This window comes from Amphiura filiformis, chromosome 17 (assembly GCF_039555335.1).
Source record: "Amphiura filiformis chromosome 17, Afil_fr2py, whole genome shotgun sequence".
Lineage (NCBI taxonomy): Eukaryota > Metazoa > Echinodermata > Ophiuroidea > Amphilepidida > Amphiuridae > Amphiura > Amphiura filiformis.
The window spans coordinates 54,944,950-54,963,091 of NC_092644.1; the positions used below are offsets into that span (position 1 = coordinate 54,944,950).

The 18,142-nt window shown below is 37.2% G+C and overlaps 1 protein-coding gene across 1 annotated transcript in view; it reads left to right on the plus strand.

Moving 5' to 3' along the window:
- Positions 1–1,340: 1,340 nt before the first annotated feature.
- The window catches only part of LOC140138006 (uncharacterized), a 40,680-nt gene continuing 23,878 nt past the window's right edge, over positions 1,341–18,142 (plus strand). The window contains exons 1-4 of the mRNA XM_072159835.1: positions 1,341–3,517; positions 7,248–7,434; positions 9,360–9,505; positions 11,756–11,913. Of these exons, the coding sequence (XP_072015936.1) occupies positions 3,427–3,517; positions 7,248–7,434; positions 9,360–9,505; positions 11,756–11,913 (582 nt within the window). The 5' untranslated portion in view covers positions 1,341–3,426. The remainder of the gene's footprint in view (positions 3,518–7,247; positions 7,435–9,359; positions 9,506–11,755; positions 11,914–18,142) is intronic.

The window sequence follows — 18,142 nt, forward strand, 5'->3', positions numbered from 1 at the left end:
GGTTGTATATAAAAAGTACACATTGAAAATATTCTGAAAAATGTCTGATATTTGTTTAAATTTTTACGTTATAATTCAAGTATAAATATACATGTATACGAACATAGTATGAAGGTGTCGAGTATTTCAGGCAGTATACAGATGGATATTTAGCGTGTAAAGTCAAACACCACTGTCGAGTGCCAAATAATAGGAGCAGATACGAGCCAATCAGAATTGCGCTTACAAAATTAGCCAAAAGAAGACGAGCTGTGTATACAATACAGTCGAGTCCGGTGTTGTATTTTAAATGCTGCATCCCGTCTTTAAATTCAGACTTCCTATTTTCATCACCTCATTGTGTTTTAAGTATTGTCGTTGGGGCTTTTGATCCACACAGACCGACAGACCGACGTATTTTCTGTGGAACAAGTATAGCTGAGTGATAGCGTGATCGTGAATGGTAGTAGAAAGTTAATTTGTGTCGTGAGTTGCCCATCATCCCATGCATTGCCATTGCATGTGCCAGTTGTAGTTCCCAGGTTGTAGTTAAGCTTAAAAACTGACGGAACTCTCTCCAGTTAAAACTCTCTTCAGAGTATTTTGGAGGAACACCAACCAAGTACCAAGTTATATAATTTTTCCTTTTTGCAAATGTTTTGAGCTTTTAACCCTCGAGTATATGTAACGTGCGTGACATGTCACTCAGACTCATACTCAGTCATAGTTAGTCAGTTAGTACTTTTTTACAAGGCAAGATTGTTTGTTTAACTTTAAGCATTATAAATATAAACCATTTTGTAAATTGAATAATAAAATTAGCCACGCATTGATTGGCCATTGCATAGTCCGAATAATCAGTCCCAGAACAAAATAATCAATTTCGACATTCATGTTCTGGGTCTGAACTGTTTCCATAATAGTTGGACAAACGATCTACGTGACAGGTTTTTAATCCCTATTCATGTTACACATGTATATGTGAATCATGCTATTGTGGACCATCCTTCTAATACCTGCAATTTAAATGCGCGCAGCCCACACAAGTTAGCGACTTGCGGAAAACCGCCCTGCTGACAAAACATTCAGAAGGTTAAATAATACTTGAGTGTCTGGACAAGCGGAACAGTCTTTTGTCAGACTACCTCTCTGTTTGTAAACAGACGAGGAGGTCAAAATTGTCATCGTCGCTGAATAGGAAAGACAGCGTAATAGTAAGGCACTAGCCATTGCACAACGTCAAGCGTGTGCAATCTGTGCATAGCCATAGGGCTCTTTGTGCAAATTAATACATGTTGGATGTATTTGTAAGTCTAGTAACTGCAAATTTCAAACATTTGAGGTAGGAAGTGCCCGTATGGTGTCTCCAGTGGCAGTGTAAACTGTTTTCATTAGTATATGTCACAAAATATTAATATTGACAATACATGTATGTAATTGAAAACCTGTTTGACCTATATATTTATACATTGCTTACCTGTGTTTTCATATCATATTTTGCGGTTGAAAATGATTCAAATGTGTAATTTCCAATCATTTGTACTATATTGTAGAGCAAAGATTTCTTTGTTCTGAGTTCTGACGGCTAATTACAAATGCACAACAAACTGTGGCGACACATACACAGCACTTCTTGGCACTCCTGATTAGAGCCGGGGGGTTCAATTATTGGAATTAGCACTGCAAATTAGAATCTGCAAAACATTTCAGCTGCAGCTAGTACTTGTAGTACCGGTACTAGTACCAATTTGACTAAAATAGTCTACTATTTATGGCTAGGTTAAATTCTTCAGTGGCAGTGGTCAATTACATCATCGTTACCGAGGGCATCCATGAGCAAAGTTGGTGCTAGTGTTTCTTGAGTACCGGTAGGCCTATTGTCAAGCGTGTAAAATAATATGCAATAATTAATACGCAATTGAGCAGTTTATTTGGACACCGCTAAAGGACCTTGTCGAACAATATAGTTCTACTACTAGTACATGTACACAAGTGCTAGTGACAATCTTGGACTTTAGAGTTTAACATTTGGGTCAGGGCTTAAGTGTCAGTTAATAACAGGATTTTGTACAAGATTCTTTGTATTAAAGCGTTAGCCCCCACATATACGCATGTGACGTCAAGCGTGTGCATAAACATTGTAGGGCTAGCAGTATGCTTAATTTGTAAATCTGCAAAACATAGGTTACTAGTACATACCATACTATAATCTTTTGCAAAGTATTCACTTTTAATACCGGTAACCATCGCGTATGTGCACGACGGCAAGCTTGTTTGAGCATATAGTATTCTCTAACGCAAAACTTTGTTGCGAGGACATCTGTGACCAAATTTGTTGCTAGTGTTTCTCAAGTAACTTCCAAGCGTGTGCATACATTTTGTAAAGCATTTGTTTGATGTACCATAATATAATTTTTTTGCAAGGTTAATCTGCAAAACATAGGTTACTGGTACGTAACTTGTAATATGTGCATGACGTCAAGCCTTATAAATGTAAAATAATATGTGTTGGACGATTAGCAGCACCCTTAATTTGTAAAAGGAAATCTGCAAAATATACGTACCAGCTGCTAGTACCATAGTTAATAATACCATAAATAAAAAATTAAATAAATTAAATCACATCATTATCATCATCACATTGGCACCTTATTCGCCGATAAGTGTCAGTTATTAGGAGTAGGTTTGGGCTAGTGCCAGGTTAGCATTTCTGTTTGACCCTAAAAGCGAGTCCTGCCATAATTGAGTTTTGTTTTGATCCACATAGACTAACATTTTTCTTATTTTGCTGAAACTATATAGTAAAAGTAGGCAACATACTACTACTAAACTTGTACTATCAGCTAGTACTCTAGTTTCTTCAGCAGTCTGCCAATTTGGTGCTTTTTACAGCGTAAACACAAAAGTGGGCTTGTTATTGGCTAATTGAATCACGCCATCATCACATCGACACCTCATTTGCCGATCATTCTGCGTAGCATCATGTGACCTAGTTCTTTCTACGCAATAATTAGGTTGAGCAGTTTATAGTTGGACATTGCTGAAGGACCTTTCTGAACAGTACTGTATAGTAGTACAAGTTGCACTACAAGTTGTTCTACTAGTAGTTCAATTAGTGCTTGTGAAAATCCTTGGTTTTGGCGGTTAAGGGTTAAGTGTCAGTTAATACGATTAGGTTTAGGGTAGGGTTGGGTAGGTGTTTCCATTTGGATCTAAAACCATAAAGTCTGAGTACTTGAGTATAGTAAAGTGCTGTAAACCTCTGACAAGACAGGAGCATACTTTAGTATTTAGTATAATTTAGCTGATTACTTTCAAATCAAGTTAAGTGTCGTTGGGAAAAACAGACATTCTGACATAATTTTGGTGACGCTGACCAAGTTGTACCACCTGCTCACGAATAAAGAACAGACGTTCTGACATTGACCAAGTTACAGTACAGCCTGCATGACCATGAATCGACCGGAATTACAAGGCGGTGGTATTCCAGCCCCAGCAACATTCTTTCACACATATGAGCAACGAGCTGCAAAACAAGGTAAGCTTTGATGTAGGCTTTTTTGGTAGTACATGTAAGGGTTTAACAATATAGAAATCTTAAAAGAGGCTAGTGAAGCCTGAGTAGTGAAGGCAGGGGGGAGGGGGGGTTCCTGGATTCTGTCTGGTTACCCATGCTTGATCTGTTTTAGGCCGGGGGTCACTCCCATTGTGGCCTGTACACCATCCGCGATAATCAACTTTTGAATAGCACCCTAAACAAGGATTTAACCCTTGGCTAAAACAATACCCTAAACAGGGATTTTATTCCTTGCATCAAATTTCATACCCTAAATGTCATTTCCGCGTATTAGCAATTGCAATTTTGCTACCCTTTTTTCCAATATTTCATGTTTTTGACACCCTAAACGCGTTACGCGCGTATCGTGCTTACCTAGAAAAACTACCCTTTTTACACGTTTTTTTTATCGTGGATGGTGTACAGGCCACAATGGGAGTGACCCCCCGGGGTTTTAGGGACACTTGACTAGTATCAAGACTCCCACTTTTGGAGTTTCAAATCCAAAAAAATAAAGGAATTCCCGCTAGGGATATCAAATTCTCCAAATTTTCTGATTACAGTATCTAATCTTTCGTAATTTTTGATACGAAATAGGACAAAGTGTGACTTTTGACATTCAAAACTCCCAGGGAAAACTAGTCCCATTAATTGTGGGAGAGCGTGGCACAATGGTTAGGGTACTTGCCTTTAGTGCATGAGGTCCCGGGTTCAATTCCCGGGAGTGGCGATTTGCTGGGATATTGACTTGGAAAAAAAGTCTGAAATTCATATTATTGGCAACATCTGTAGATTAAATTCAGACTTCCGCTCTCCCCATGGTTCATTTAGAATTGGGTAAATGAATCATGAAAGTATCCTGTCCTTCGGAGGGGATGTTAAGCCATCGGTCCCGTGTGTAGAAAGCCATTACTGTACATGTATCTCGCAGCCAGTTTTGAAAAGAGTAGGGTGCAAACCCCTGACTGTTCCCAACCTGTCCCGGTATTCAAATGGACCCCAATGGAAATAAGCTTTCTTGGGTTATCCAGGGTTATCAAAAACGCGAACAAATCAAACAAACAAACAAATGTTTTTGTAGAAATTTGATCCTGCTAAGAGTATGTTTTTATACAAATGTAGTCCCCTAGGGACACCCCGTCAGTCTGAAACACCGTCAATCCGAACCCCCATCAGTCCGAAAATCTAATGCTAACCCTAACCCTAAATTTTTGGACCGTTTGTTTGTACATTTTACTTGGCCTAAAACAGTGATTTGTATTCATTTGTTCACAATTGTGAGTGGACGCGGCGAATCAGCCGTAAGCTCGGCAAATTGTATTCTGAGTTAAAGTGTAAAATGTATGTGAAGGTGTATCAATTCGTTGCGACAAGTATCTTATCAAACGCTGTTTAAATCAATCAATAATACTACTGCTGAAGAGGATAAGCTTCTACCTATTTCTATAGAATAGTTCTTGTCTTTGTTTGCTTTGGCTAAATCCTGTTCAAGTGGTAGATAACAAAGCATTGTATTTTGTCTACATGTAGGTATGTATAATCAACAATGAACAATGAGAGGATATTTCTGTACCTCGTTGACTTGGGGATGATTTGAAATGACCGCCACTTATGACTATTGGATATTTATTACCAGAAATGTAGAAAAAGAGACACATGTAGAACCGATAAAAAATAAAATTTTGTCGAAGGAACAGAGTTCAACAAATCATAACCCTGCTTTTGGATATCGTTTGAAGTCAAATGATATACCATTTTAAAGCTTATGGTATATATTCTCTAAACACAAAATAAAACAAAATTGACCGGGGCCGACTTTACGGCTGATTCGCCGCGTCCAGTCACAATTGATAGATTGTTTACATCTGATCTTTTCAATGAACATAGGCCTACATCGTACTCCCTCTGTTTGCTATATCCTCAAGTGAAATTCTTTGGATTATCATTCAAATATGCTTTTAAAGATGGGGTCTGTGGAAAGCCATCTACTTTTCTGGCCTACAATGTAAAAAAATTAGCCATGATGTAATGCATCTTTAATTTTTAAATGGATATGGCTTGTGATTTGTGATTTGTCGCCAAGATCTTGTGATGATTTTTATTCTCCGGGCATGTTCCATTACCACTAACCACAGCGAACAAGCTCGTACACAAGAATCTGTGGAATTTGCAGCACTTTGTGTTGATGCAAAAGTTGAACTCTCACTTGGTGAATGCATCCAACTATGTAAGTGTTTTGAATTTTTGAGCAGAACTTTGCCTAGGAACTTTGTCCCTAACACAATCATAGTGACCATACATGTACATACTTCCATACTCACGGTTTTGCGATCGATAAACCGGTAGATCCCAAAATGAGAATTATCAATAAATGAGCCCTCATTATATTAATTATGCGCCATGTTGAGATACATGTTGCATTCGATAACATACATATGTATATACTGTACTTTACTTTTACTGTCCCTAACCTTTTTATGACCATTTATTGAATACTTTACATACTTGTACATACATGTATGATAAACATTTCCATAACATTGAGCTCTACTTAATGTGTTTATCGTAATCCCCATGGAAAATCTATCATGACATAGTGTAGTAACTGTGTTTCGGTTCTGCAAATCCCTGTTATAATCCTAAAATTCTTTGTAAATTAACAGAAATTAAACCTTAAATTTTGAAAATATGAAAACTGATCCCAGAAAGTGAGGAATGAGGAGGGAGGCAGACTTGAAACAAATTAATCTCTTTATGTGGCCTAATATCCATTTTATTATCAATTTGTTACATGTTCTTTGAAAATGATGGTACAGTGAAAATTGGTACATGGTTATTTTTTCAGGATCATGGGCAGGGCTCGAAAAAATGTTAATTTCCCGGGAAGCAAGCTAAATTTCCCAGGCAAATAGCATGTTTTTATACACAAAAAAGACACAATTTCCCTCCAAATACCAGAATTTCCCTCCAAACACCAACATTTCCTGGGAATGAGCTTCCCAAATTCCCCACTTTTTCGAGCCATGATCATGGGCATAAATATATTAAAGCCATAATGTACGATCTTATAATTTGATATTGGTTAATTTTTTTCAAACCTGATTTTTTTGGCACATTTGCAATGTTTGTACGTGTACATATGTCCAAACTTGCACATAAATGGAATCAGCCAAATATGTTGTGTTTGTAAGTCAACAGAGCAAACTTCAACATAAAGTCATAATTCAAGAAGTTATGACTTTATGTCCTATAGAACTGCATGTTTATGATGTTAAATAGCCAAAATAATCAGTAGGGTTTCTTTCACTTTACCATGTTATTTCAGCTCAAAATGGACAGAAACCTTCCCGACAATTATTACTAATATTATTTCAGGATTTTGAGTGTCAAATAACAAATTTAGAATTTTAAGGAAATCAAACATCAAGGCTTTAATTCCAGGATACATTTAAAAATGGGTTTCACACGTAAAATGTTGTTAAAACCACACATGGGAAATTTACAAAACAACAATGAAAGAAATTTGGGGGGTGATGTTGTCGATCAGGTTAAGGACCTTTAAGCTAAATCTTCCCGATTTTAAGTTGATCAGTGGTTTTATCTCATTCTCATTTTTTTGTTTTAAAAACAATAATATATTATTGTGTGATTTCAAATATAAATCAGAAAAACATTTGTAATAACTGTCTCATTTTTGCCATTTTGATTTCAGATCCCATTCGCCTGCTGAGGGCATGCAACTCGGTTATTGGGAAGGAGGAGGATTGTGCCATTGCTCTAGTCAGCTACAAGGAATTGCACAAGGCTACCATTGCTTTGGAGAATTCCATTATTGATGCCTTTTCTTGTGGACTGACAGAGGATGGTACATACCTCTCCTCTTTCCAAGTTGGAGAAAGGTATTGTGTTTCATTTAAATTATTGATGTTACTTAAAAGTTGAGAGGAAAAGTTAATGTGCAATTCTTTGTGCATGGACAGCACAAGATTAATTTCTTGGATTATTATGACAAAACAAACAGTACAGTTGCTTAACTGCCCATATGCATTCATCAGGTTAATTCTAGTCTGTTCTGTTGGATAAACTGGAAAAGTATGAACAGTATAAAATGATGTTCAACAATGTTATAACAAAAATAAATTCAAATGATTTAAAGCCCATTCAGTGATTTGCACATCCAGATGATCATAAAAATCACAAAAATTCAGATTTTGGTTCCTTTGTCATTGTCGTAGATGTGCTAGCATAGCCTGCTAGTGAACAGCAGAAAGCTGTGTATTTAAGACAAAAAAGGTATTTGCATGAAGCTGTAATTTATATACTGACAGTATAAATTAGCTACATGTATTTGAATGGGGCTTCAACTTCACCAATGCTGCTGTTTTCGTTGTTTTTTGCCAAATTTTCATTTCAAAAATACCAAGTGACAAAATGTTAATTTTTGAATGGCTTATTCTTCATTTTTAAGCAATTTATAAACAATTCTAATTTTTTTTTCACTTGCGTGGGATCACTGAATGGGCCTTTAAACAGTATGATAGTACTTTGAGTTATCAAATGGTTCATTGGCTAATATCAATTTACATGTAATATGGGCATACATGTAGTCAAAACACAGGACTTCTCGGACACGTTTACACTAAAGTTTCTTGCATATGGCTATTTGTGGCAGATCTGTATAGCCAATGAGAATTATTCAAACTGATGTATGTGTACTGGTTCCTAACTATCGCATTTTTACGCAGCTATAAAATATATAGCTATATGTGTAACAAAAAAGTTATAGGTTACAGATTATGTATAATTTAGAACATCATATACTTTTTCATTTTCATCCCCCTGGCTTTAGCCATGGAGGTGGATTTTGCGACAGTGTATTCCTTCTGTATGTCGGGGTGTATGTTGTGCAGCAGGGGTAGCGCTAGAACTAAACACTCCAGTGTCCGCAGGGACCCCCGAACTTACAGAAAATTAAAAAGTAGGGGGTCCTGAGTAGAGTTTGGTGAGTCCCAATTGCACAAATGCAGCATAAATAGTATGTCTGCAATAGCGCTAGATTGAAAAACTGGGTGGTCTGCAGGGACCCCTGAACTTGCAGAAAATTTAAAAACAGGGGGTCCGAACTCCATTTTGGTGGGTCCGGGACCCCAAAAAGCAACTTAGCGCTACCCCTGTTGTGCAGGGGGTGTGTATGTATGTGTAAGTTCCATTTTGGTTAGGTTTTGCTTGTCAGTCCAGGGGGGCAAACGTCAGTATCGTCCCTAATGTTACTCTCCCTTTGCTCCCTCAGTTCCCTCCCCTTCCTCCCCTTTCCCTTCTCTTTCCCCTCATCTTCCCCTTTTCTCTTCTCTTTCTCCCTCCTTTCTCCTTCTCCTTCCCCTTTTCTCTCTCTTTTCTTACTTCTTCTCGTCCCTATTTTTCCACTTCTCCTAGTTGTCAGAATTGATCTGTTTGTTCAGTATTAAAGTAAGCCATTATGAAAGATATGTTGCATTCAATAACATAAGTATACTTTACTTTTACTGTCACTAATTATATAAACTCTTTATGACCATTTTACTATTAATTATAATACACATGTATCAGTATAATTTTGAGTTCCATTTTTTTATTTAAATCAAAATTCGACTATGGCATAGTCTACAGCAATGTTCCTTATAACATTCAAAACATGTTTAAAATATTTATGACCACAAAGGTACATTGTCGGCCGAGGGATCTTGCAGTTACGAACCAACAATTTTTTGTTTAATATATATGTCATTGTTGGAAAGTTTAGAACAACTTTTATATTCATCATAACTTTGTTTTATTCTCATTCCAGAGTGTACGTCCGATTTATGGAGTTTGGGAATTTGTCAGGAGTCGGTGAAAAATTCCATAAAATGAATGAGAATTTAATATCATGTGAAGTCATGACTCCTACTGATCTCACCAACAGGCGCACATACAAGCAAGATGAAGCCTCAGGTATAAAAATCAATCCACAATTTTTTGTTTGTTTATTGTTCATGTGTTTAAACAGTAAGATTTAGTGGCATGAACGTAGTATTTTAGGTAGAAAATTCAAAATACATCAGCATGCTCTGAATGAAGTATGCATCTAGCAACTTCAGGGATCGGTGTATATGTAGTTATTAGTGAAAGTCGAAAGTCGAAACCATAACTTTTTAACTCGTCAAAATACAGAATACAATCTGTAAAAGTAACAGAGCAATTGCAACTTAAAACTTAAAATTAACCTTCAAAAATTGAACAGGCTTCCCACTAACAACCAATTACAGTAGCGCAAATTACGCTAATGAACCAAAATGGTAGTTGCACCCATTTGAACTGTTTTGATGCCTAGGATGCACACACACATAATTCATTGTACTGCAAAATCCCTCACATGTCACATGCAGAGGTCATTCATGGATAACCTCCACATATATATGTGCATGTATATATTTTGGCAATTTGAGTGAGATGTACGTACATGTACAGTGTGATATGTCCCGGTTCTGAATTGATATTAAAGTTATAGTTAAGGTGTTTAAAATTTCACCCGGCACTTAATCCATGATTAAAGAGGCATTAGATAAGCTATGATTTTAGGTCAAAGTTCATTTTCCAAAATTGTTCAAAATTCCATGGCGAGGGTACCCAAGAGGTAGGTACCCAAGAGGTACCTAGGCATTTGGGGTCAAAGGCCATGTTGGGTTTTTTTTGGGTCATTGTTGAAATTATGGTTATGGTTTTGTTCCCATTTCAAAAGTTTTAGGTCTCTGTCCATATAACTTGGTCACAACTTTAGTGCCATGAGTATAATGAGGTATTATGTTAGCTATGTTGCAGATCAAAGGTGACCGGTTAAAAGTCATTTGAGGTCAGTTTCCAAGTTACTGTATAAGTGGTAATTTTTGCGAGGATTTTATTTTTGCAAATTTCGCGATTAGAACTCCAACTGCGAAAATAGCACCCTGCGAATATATGCAATAATGTATTACAAGTATATGGAAAGACTGTGCAATTGCGAAAAAAATGATTCCTGTACGGGTTGCTTCAGGCCACATAATAAGCTGATACCATGCATTGACTTTTGCGTGGTCAATTCTTAATTTGTCATTTTTGAAATTGCACAAATTTCCAAACAACGGCTCTTATGCTCACAGTGATTAAACTTTTGATATCAAATTTTGTATCAACCTTCAAAGGAAAGTGTATAGAAAATTATTATACAAATTATCTTGCCATAAACTCATCATACTCTGATTAAATGGGGATGGAACTACTGAAGACTTTTTAATTTGGCTGTGTTTATATAACTTTATTTCAGGGGTGGTGCAATAATTATAATTTACCCCGGGTGGTGAATTATAGGGGGGGTGGCAAAGTTTTTTGGCAATCCAAGGGGGGAGAAGCATTTTTTGGCAGGTTGAAAATGGTTGTCAAGCAATTTCTAATGGCCCCAACTCCACCATACTTAAAGCTATTGAGCTCATTTTTTCACCATTCTCATAGTTTTTTAACACTCTTTCCAGTGATACCAAACTTGTTAATGTTCTTTAAAAAAATCCAATTTCCACCGAACTCCCTACTTTAAGATCATGAAAATCCCAAATCAAAATTATTGGAATAACGTGGAAAGCTCCACATGAAGTAGGACCACATCAGCAAAGATAAAACCATATAGTCCAGGGATTTGCAGTTCATTACATTTGCACAGAGAGAACCAAACTCATTTCAATGAAATGTGTTTCAATATACTTCCTTTGCCCAGATGAATTTGGGGAGCTGCAGAAATAATTGGTGGATGTTACAATCTAAGTGCGGATAGGTTTGCGCTGGGTTCGGCTGCAACCAGCCTAGCCAATGCAATCTGATTGTGATGATTCACCAGGCAGCGAAATTATAGCACTTTGAATCCTGGAAAAATCTAAATCTAAATTTTGTTTCTACACTCACCTGTAATGGGTTTGAGCACTTTTAATTCCAAAGTTAGTCACCTGAAAAATAATACTTGTTAAATCTAAATATATTTATTTATTATTATTTATCTTGTTTTGCTATGTTTACTGTACATTTCAGAAATGTTATGGACCAATCACAACTGGTAACATCTAATGCAATGTTTTCATCTCAAATGAATGATAAGTTGAATATAGCAAATTTCATACAGTGTGAAAACATACATATAGGAAGTTGTTAGCATTACTACTTTTTCTTGCCATGTTACAGGTGCAGGGTCCTCCAAGACCAAATCTGGGAGACAATGGGGGAGGACTATTTTGTCCAACAAATTATCTGTCAACAACATGGCTAAGTCCCTCTCTTCTCTCCCAGATTCACCGGAGATCAAGCACCTGGGGCTTCTGGTCTATATCAGAAAAAAACAGGTAAGTACAGGCATTAAGTTGGGTGAGTCAAATGACTTTTACTTTGGAAATGGTACATATAGTAATACTCAGAATGTTATTCACCAGTTTTTAGTCAATGGTATACCACCACCAACTTTAAAATCATTTGCAGAACATGTAGACGAGTACCAGGGTGGAAGGCTTTCACATAGGGATCAGTTCCTTGTGATTAATTCCCTATCTAATGATTCCACACCTGCTCGACGTTATGGGATCAATATATATAATTACATGTCAACAGGTACACGCTCTATTAATGAAGAGGATGAAAGTCTCTCTGAATTTTCAAAGTATATACCTACTTCAGTGAGAAATAGAGTTCTCTATTTTTATCGGTTGGGTAAGTTAGCAGATGTTCTGACAGCTCTTGGGGTAAATGTAACAGACACGCCAAGTACCAGCAAGAGGGATGTTCCCCAAGGGCTATCTAGAACCAAAAAGGTTAAGTCATCTGTTGAGGGTGCTAGTTTTCATTTTGAGGATAATCATCCTGCACCAGTGGCAGATTTTGCTTCATCACAGGATGAATCAACACCTTTCAGCAGATTTGCCCAAACGTTGATTTCAGACTGTGGTGTGTTTCAATGGCGCATTCATTCTTCTGATTTAGATGTTGTTGTCATGAATGACATTGACCTTGATAGGCTAACTTTCCACCAGAACAAGTTTGTACATATATGGCGTTGGAAATGTTCTCAGGGTGATGCCTTGTATATATGTAATTGTCATATGAATTATGTTCTTAATAGCGTAAATAATGACAACTGTTGCCATATCCGTTTCATGAAGGAATATGTTGATCCACTTCTGCCTTCATTATTTTCTAATAGTGTGGATAGTGCTGATGTTCCTCAGACACATCTTTGGCGCAAACTTTGCAAGTCCAAAGAAGCAATACATGTGAGTGTTTTGCGTCTCGATAATGACAGCATGTTTCATAGATATTCTGTTTTGTCTAGTGATATCAGATCTTGCGCAGTTGTCAATGTCCAAGGACAAAGGGTTTCGTGCCTCAATGGAAAATGCTGTGCATCCCATGGGCACACTAGGAAACTCAAGGACATTGCCAACGAATCCAACTGTGAGCATCTGAAGTCCATGCATGATCACAGTGAGCAGTGGTTGCCTAGTCTGGAGGGAAGAAGTGAAGATGATGATGATGAAGATGATGGTGAAGATGATTTAGATGAGGAAAATGGTGCCAATGTAGAAAATGATGATGAAGAACCTATACACATCAATTCTTATTTTGATACTGATACTGGTCTATGGGATTTTCAGTGTCATAGTAAACATGTTCCAAGAGAAGAAAATGATCCTGTTCTTTTTCATTGCAAGTCAATTAGGCGCCGTTGGTCTCTTGAAAGCAAAGACCAGTGTTACGAGTTATCACCTAACCTTGACAAAACAAAATTATGCAAATGTGGATTGAAATACTTTGATGATGAACACCCCAATGGTATTACCAAAAAAAGGTTCACCAATCCAACATCTCTGTATACAGAACTCAATCGCATGAAAGTGTGGATATGTGATCGGCAATGCCTAAATAGCAATCCTGAGTGTGTGGTAGAATACAGTGGTAAGCAAGATGGAGTGCACATTTTGTCTAGCTGTACTGCAGGTGGTGATGAAATTGGATGGGACTATATTAACCTACTTACCAACCCAGGTTCTTCCACTTCATTAAGTGGTTACTGTAAATATATGTCTCGTAAGTATCCTCGTGACATTGACTTTATGAGCCGCCAGACATTTACAGAGTTTATTTTCTCTTGGATGGCAAATTTTAAAACTGACTTTCGTCAGACGTGCAAGTTATGTGGAACAAACCCTAAAGTGTTGGCATGTGATGGGACAACACTTGGTATTTTGTTCCAGAATTCTTCAGTAACATCAATTGAGTCCCCAACATGTGAGACTGTTATACAGCAGCAACACAGCAGGACAACCCGCCAGTTTTTTTTCTTATTCAAAGTGCAATTCAAACCACAAGCAATCAATTATCCTTGCTCAGCAGGACTTGCTTTTTCTCATTCCCAAAAAGAAACCTGCACGTAAGACAGAACAGGAAAAGAACGTAAGAACTGAAGAGCAAAGGAAGCAACATATTCTGGCTCACACTCCAAATGAATGTAAACCATTATTAGCAGCGTATCTTAACAAAGAGTACAGCCCATGTGTCTTGGAAGCTTTAAATCCAATCATGAAATTCATTTCTACCACTTTTCCATTGTCATCTTTAATTAACTATCGTTTTACTCGTCAACTTTCTTTGGATTTACAAAATTTAGACCATATTAACACATCATCCCTCCATGCACATCTACCAGAAATTTTTAAATTACTTCATGTAGCCATCAGCAATTCGCAAGCAGAGCATGTTGTTAAATTTCTGCAATATATCATAGGTAAAATCCAGGCAATACATCAGGCTGATCAGGCAGCACCCGACGTATCTGGTGTGGTAGAATCATACAATCCCCAGCAGGGTCGTGCCTATTACTTTACAAAGCATGGTGGTAGAGTACGCGAGATGCCCAAATACAGCTGTAAATAATGACAAAGATAGTGATGATAAGCAGACTACATGTCGCAAACGCTACTACAACACTACAGGTGGAGGAATGACCTATCTTTTTCTGTGGTTTGATCCTTTACATGGTCATTGCTATGGATGTCATATTGTGCCAGCTAGCGAAGGTCGTAAAGATCCATTTTCATCAGCTTTTTTGTATATGGAAACTCCTCCATCTGAAATATTCTATGACTTCAGCTGCCAGTTAGAGGAGTATTGTCTTAACAGAGAGCCCCATTTCTGGCGTGAATGTCGTTTTTATCACGATATCTTTCATGGATTTTCACACAAATGTCCATTTGTCTACTCTGCAAAACGTGTTCCTACCCTGAAAACAGGTGCCAACTCTGAAATTTGTGAGCAGTTCAACAGCTATATCAAAAAAATCAAGTATAGTGCAAGCTCCATGAGCCAGTCACATTTTATGTTTTATCTTCAATTTTTCATTCACCAATGGAATGTGAAGAAACAACAAAAATTGGAGAAGGAACTGAAAGCTGCAAATTTATTTTTATTGTGAATTACATGGAAAACTATAATCATTGGAGTGATGATTCAACAGTATTTGACCTAATTGATAGCGCCCTCCCTTAAGAAGTGCCTGTACAGAATCTTTCGGGTGAAAATTGCACAGAATGAAAGCAAATATCTGAATAAAATCACATTCTAAATCTTTCCGTCCAAGATTATGATTATTTGACATCAGACACTGTATTTTTAATATAAATGTGCGTAAATTTACATACTTTCATATTATGCTTTAAAAGTGCATGTAAACAGGGAGGCTTTTATGTTATGGTGCATATGCCTGGTTGGTTGGTTTAGTGTCTGGCTTAGCGGGAGTAAAATCACAAATCCACTCTGCAGACTAGAGACTACATGCAATGACCGATTAAAGCTATAATGTGTAATTTCCATAAAGAATAGATTGTTATTTGTTTTCCACTAAATATTTATAGTCACTGAGCACAGCATGTCCCTAAATTTTGATCCAAGCAAATGAGGTAAAACACAGAAAATCACTACTTCATTCCAGCACCTATAACAACTGTCAATGCGGACTGTCAACCTTAGACTTAAATCTGTGTTCGGTTGAAAAATCTGTGAAGAATGTGTAATCCAACACAGATTTTTCACAAATTTTTCAACTGCTCACAGATTTTTCAGAGAAAATGTCTCTTAGTGTGTATTAGCTCACAGATCGTTATTGAGTGGAGCTGGCATCTGGGACATTTGCTAAGACATGTAACTAAAACAATGCATGTCAAGACAATATACGTCAATGCTTCACACATGCATGAAACGATTCAGCCATCACTCCATCAGTGCACACAGGGTGAATAAAACGGTGATCCTGGGTTTATTATAAAAACTTAAATTTTACTATAATTAGAGCACTTCCGGCTATAAAGTCTTTTACATGGTATTCTAGTATATGTATTTATCACACATTATGGCTTTAACTTCATTGTTATGTTTTCAGAATCTCGCCTCATAGACATGTGTGATTAATTAACCACTCGGAAGGCTATTTATTCTAAAAACATAGTACTCAAATGATTAAATTGGATGGATTTTTCAGATGGTCATGAATTTATCAGTCTCGCTAGAGTTTTCAAACATTGCAACTGACTTTGTCTCGCACGATATATAAAGACTTTAGCTGGACCGACAAATTCATGTATCATATTCAGTGCATCAAATTTCAAATCAAACTTGGTACGTTGATGGTATGGTAACCTTATGAGCCATATAGTTTTGTGTGAAGTGTTTTACATATTTATGAATATCAATGAGCTTATTTGCATATTTTGCTTGAAATTCCAATAATTAACTTGGCAGCCTACAAGTGTACAGTGTACACACAATAACTTAGAATGATACACACATATAAGTTACGTAATAATCGGAATAACTACCATAGCAATAGGTCAAAACAATTTTTGAATATACCACGCTGCACTGATACGTTCACTCGGTACCTCTGCATTGAACCATATCATGCTGATCACTTGCACCTGTAAGATTATCATCTTTGAAAAGACCAGTATTGTATTCAATCTATGCTTGCAGACATATACAGGTGATGAATGCAACCTGCTTGTAGTGAAGTGCGATATGTTCAAAATTGTTTTGACCTATTTCTATGGTAGTTAATTCGATTTATTACGTAACTTCGCCAGCGTATAATCACAATAAAATCCCCTTGTGTGCTGCAATTTTTTGTACCCAAGGTATTTGCATATTTTGTTGATATATTAATAATGAGCTTATTTCCATATTCTTAAAATGATATTAATGCACTCTGCAGCCTCACAATAACTGATTTAACTTCTCACTTGGTAGAGTGATAGACTATGATCACTGATTGTACTGTACATGTATACATGCAGTTTGTGTCATGTTATTTGCATATTTTTGAATATTAATGACTTTATTTGCATATGTTATGTATATGGATGTTATTTTGATCATAAAAAGAGCAAAAAAAAACCCACAAATTTTAGGTGGGATATCCAATAGCATAATCCCAGGATAAGCTCCCGTTTAATGTCTTTTGCTATATGTAGTGCTCGGCAATTTTCAGGATTTAGACAAGTATATGTGATACATCTCTGTGTAAAAATGACTGACTATCACCCATGGCGCTAAATTAGGTTGGATACAGTACAGGTACGAGGCGTATCAATAAGTTTTTGAAATCTCCTAGAAGTAAAGGGGCCAAAAACTTAATTTTGATTAGTGATCCTTAAGACTTACTATACAAAGTCACTGTGCAATTTTTTCCCACTGTTTATTGACTGGCCATAGACCGCCATTGAAGAGATCATCAGATGGGAAGATCTCAGAGTCCTTGAGACTTTCCACATAGTCATCATCCAGAGTCACAGATTTCTGCCACTGTTTCTTGACACTGCACATGCCGCCATTGTAGAAGTTGTTAAATTATGTTGAAAACCACTGTTCCACATTGAATGACATAGTCAGTGTCATCAAATCACCGACCCCTCTTTTGTGGGAAAAGAAAAAATCACTTGGAGCAAGATAGGGGGAATGTGGCAACTTGGCAAGAATGATTTGCCTCCATAACCAAAGCTTGAGCTAAGCGAGCAGGTGCATTGTCGGCAAAGAGACGGACACCTTTGGTGAGCATACCCCAGTATTTTTTCTTCAGAGCATCTCGCAGTTTTTGTGTAGTGTGCATTAGTAGGCACTGTTGATGGTCTCACCCTTTGCAAGGTAAATACTGTGAGAATGATTCCACGACAGTCTAAAAAACTGACAGCATGATCTTCCCTTGCAACTTCTGCACTTCAGCCTTCCTGGGGGAAGCTTGTGTTGTGTGTTTCCACTGCTTGCTCATTTCTTTGGCATCGCGATCATAGAGATAAATCCATAGCTACCAGACGACCAAAAAATTCGCATTCATCCTGCTCGAAAAGAGCCAAACTCGACCCTAACAGGCCATGCTGTACATGCCGTTGGGAGGAGTTTGACAAGCTGACACCTTGTACATGTGCAGTTGGTTGTGAATAATATTCCACACACTGCCATAACTAAGATCAGTTTCATGCATGATCATGCTGATGGTTACTTGCCCGTCTTCCATGATAAGATCCTCCACTTCCA